Source organism: Plasmopara halstedii (assembly GCF_900000015.1).
Source record: "Plasmopara halstedii genome assembly, contig: Scaffold_2956, whole genome shotgun sequence".
NCBI lineage: Eukaryota > Oomycota > Peronosporomycetes > Peronosporales > Peronosporaceae > Plasmopara > Plasmopara halstedii.
In genome coordinates this window covers 874,644-875,668 of record NW_020189861.1, presented here as the reverse complement: position 1 = coordinate 875,668, position 1,025 = coordinate 874,644, and the positions used below count along the sequence as shown (strand labels likewise).

Genomic DNA, 1,025 nt, shown 5'->3' with positions numbered 1-1,025 from the left:
AACGACGTTGCCTTCCAAGGAGTCACTGGAAAGCGCGGAGCGCAGCACGGACTTGATGGAGCGCGCGGTGCTAAAGCTGCGCTCGCATTCTGCGCTGCTTGGAACGAGGCAAGCTTTGCAAGCAGTGGGTACTTGCTTGCCCTGGACTTTCAGTAGCCAAATATGTCAAAGTACACGTAAGCGTCTTTGTCCTCATTGTTCAAAAACTGACAGCTTTCCAGGATTTCTTTGGTAGACAGCTTCTCTCCAAATTGCAACACAGCTAATTTTCGAGCATGTCTTGCGTAGATTCGGCGGCGGGTCGATCAGCCGCACCCTCACCATCTCAAGTGCCGGCCGGTGGCACAAACGTTATGAACGATGGCAGTCGCACACCTTCCATGGCCGCCTCATCCAGCCCGGTCTCCGTCTTTTGGTGCAGCAGATTGGGAAATGCCGCAGCCATATTCCCCATGTGAGCCAGCGTCACTGCACTTACGCCATCCTGGTCGGCTGCCACCACCTCGGAAAGCGGATGCAAAAGGTACGCAACCTCTATATGACATCGGGGATAAACTTGTTCGATATGTTTGCTTTCAATCCAGCAATCACCGCGCGCATATTGTGCTTCATTGCCGCAGGTGCAAACTTAATATCATCAAGCATTTGGGGCAGTTGGAACTTAAAGTAGAAGACAAGATGCAGAGTCGGGCGGTCACGACTCTGCAGCAAGTCAATTACTCTGTTGAACATCCCCATGATCGACACCAGCGCCAGCACATAGTCCCACGACGTGCTCCGCGTAACTCTCTGGTTGAGCTGCTCAAGCAATGCAATGCGCTCCTCATCGTCTTGAGAGTGAAGTAACGCCTCAATAACGATGCGATTGCGCAATATGCTCTCCAGCATCGACAAATGGCTGTTCCAGCGGACATCAATTGCAGTCTGCAAGATCGAGGGGAGTACAGCAGCTTGTCCACACTTTCAAAAGTATGTGTCTAGATCGGACGCCCATACAAAGATGGTGCGGATGTGGGCTGGGAACC

At 52.3% G+C, this 1,025-nt stretch overlaps 1 protein-coding gene across 1 annotated transcript in view; it reads right to left on the bottom strand.

Moving 5' to 3' along the window:
* Positions 1-325: 325 nt before the first annotated feature.
* The window catches only part of PHALS_06293 (Ribonuclease H-like domain), a gene marked incomplete at both ends in the record, with an annotated part of 1,729 nt that continues 1,029 nt past the window's right edge, over positions 326-1,025 (bottom strand). Inside the window, 2 exons of the mRNA XM_024719554.1 lie at positions 326-532; positions 592-924. Of these exons, the coding sequence (XP_024584842.1) occupies positions 326-532; positions 592-924 (540 nt within the window). The remainder of the gene's footprint in view (positions 533-591; positions 925-1,025) is intronic.